A 2,069-nucleotide genomic window follows, 5' to 3' on the forward strand; every position below is an offset into this window, starting at 1 on the left:
TCACAACACACTGGGCTAGCTAACCAATCAGAGCCCATCGCCTATTTCTGAGGGCGGGGCTTCATAAAAACAGGAAAAGATCAGCCCGTTTCTCAGAGAAGGGATAGAGCGGTGTGGAATAAAGGTAAATTAAGTGAAAAATAATGAGTTTTTTTTTTTTTAACGAAGCATTAACTCATGTTAGACTGCACCCCATAAACACAATCAAGCCTAGAAAAAAAACAGTGAACCACCCCTTTAAGACTTATTGTGACACCCCTGAAAGTTTGCTGAGGCCCCCTAGTGGGCCCCGGCCTCCTGGTTGAGAACCACTGATATGATGTCCCTTGTTGGGCTAAATTGCTTAATTTTTTTCACTGAATATACTGAAAATATTTTTTCATATTCCTTGGAATAACAGGCAGTGTCCAGAGGGCTTCACGTGTATAAAAGCAGGTCGTAATCCTGACTACGACTACACAAGCTTTGACACATTCAGCTGGGCCTTCCTCTCACTCTTCCGACTCATGACACAAGACTTTTGGGAAAACCTCTACCAGCAGGTACAGCCCTGACATCAGCTTACCATCCATCTGGTCTCAATATCCTCCTGTAGACATGAAAAGACACCCTATATCCTTCTACAATGTCTAGGCCATGGCTATTTATTTCTTATAAACATTATACCACACCATTGTTTCTTGAAGCTCCAGCACAATAGCAAAACAAATTTAATTTTGTCTGAGTTGTGAGCTAATTGAATGCAATGAGAGTATGTGAGTATGGTCAAAAAGTTTAATGTCATACGCAAACAAATAGGAACTGACCCTTCGCTGGAGTTTGATTGACAGGCTATCTGACCAATCATAATGCCGAATCTGCTATTTTGTCCGACAAACAAATCAGACAGGAGATTAGATTTACATCAGTGGACTTGAACTTGAAAAATGGTGTGTATTGACATCTCTCTGCGGTTGAAACAAGATACCTTCTGATGTTCATGCATGTTTATTTTGTGCTATAACTAGTAATTATTACAATTTATGATTACTTTAATAACAATTTCTCAGAATGAAGTAAGTTTGGTACACTTAATTCAGTTTCTTTACTGACTGGACCAACCAAAGTTGCATCTGATATCACATACTGTCAGAGTAGGTTCAAATTTTTGATGAAGAACTCTTTGTGACCATGAAAAAGGAATGTTCTATATGTAGTATGAAAAGTGTGTAGTTTGAATGAAATGTTGGAAGTGTCATTTGACCTGCATTGCAAGTTGCGTTGCTTCAGAGCAATTCACAACTCCATGGCCTTATTGGATAGTAAAGTGTCCAACTGACAGATCAACCGGGTACTTTGCACCTGCGGATTTATGCATATTATGCATATTTGCATATACTCTTATCACATACTGTTTTCGCCTACTATATAGTACGGAACTAAGAGTATTCTGACACAGGGCAATTTTTTTCTGTTGTAGGTGATATTTTAAAAATAAAGAAAACATTATGAAGTTTAGCCCATTCTCCTGTATGCATTAGAAAACATCAGCATCTCTCCATTAACTAATCAATATCCTTTCACTTGTTTTTTCATTCTCTTTTTTCCAAAAAAGCATTTTTGTAACATTTTGTTCGTGTATGTGTGTTCTGTCTCTCACAGACCCTGCGTGCAGCTGGAAAGCCCTATATGATCTTCTTTGTTCTTGTGATCTTCCTGGGCTCCTTCTATCTGGTGAATCTCATCCTGGCTGTGGTGGCCATGGCATATGATGAGCAGAACCAGGCCACCATAGAAGAGGCTCAACAGAAAGAGGAAGAGTTTCAAGCCATGCTAGAACAGCTAAAGAGACAGCAGGAAGAGGCACAGGTAGCAAACACACATAGACACACTCATACTAGCATGTCAGAATACACAAACAGAGTACTTGTAATTAGATTAAATTACATTAAAAACACTTGTAATCAGACTACAGTTACTTTTTTATTGATTACATGATTATATATTATTCACACAATAGCAATAATTTATTCATAATTGTGACCCATACTGGCAAAATGAGTCGGAATGAGCACAGGCTAATTTTCAGC

General features: G+C 38.4%; 1 protein-coding gene across 2 annotated transcripts in view; it reads left to right on the plus strand.

Moving 5' to 3' along the window:
* Positions 1–2,069, plus strand: part of LOC107706643 (sodium channel protein type 2 subunit alpha-like) — a 41,334-nt gene that overhangs the window by 13,670 nt on the left and 25,595 nt on the right. For both annotated transcript variants that reach the window (XM_016510412.1, XM_016510411.1), the window contains exons 9-10: positions 401–542; positions 1,642–1,848. In XM_016510412.1, the coding sequence (XP_016365898.1) occupies positions 401–542; positions 1,642–1,848 (349 nt within the window). The remainder of the gene's footprint in view (positions 1–400; positions 543–1,641; positions 1,849–2,069) is intronic.

This window comes from Sinocyclocheilus rhinocerous, unplaced genomic scaffold (assembly GCF_001515625.1).
Source record: "Sinocyclocheilus rhinocerous isolate Xijiao unplaced genomic scaffold, SAMN03320098_v1.1 scaffold1285, whole genome shotgun sequence".
In the NCBI taxonomy this organism is placed as follows: domain Eukaryota; kingdom Metazoa; phylum Chordata; class Actinopteri; order Cypriniformes; family Cyprinidae; genus Sinocyclocheilus; species Sinocyclocheilus rhinocerous.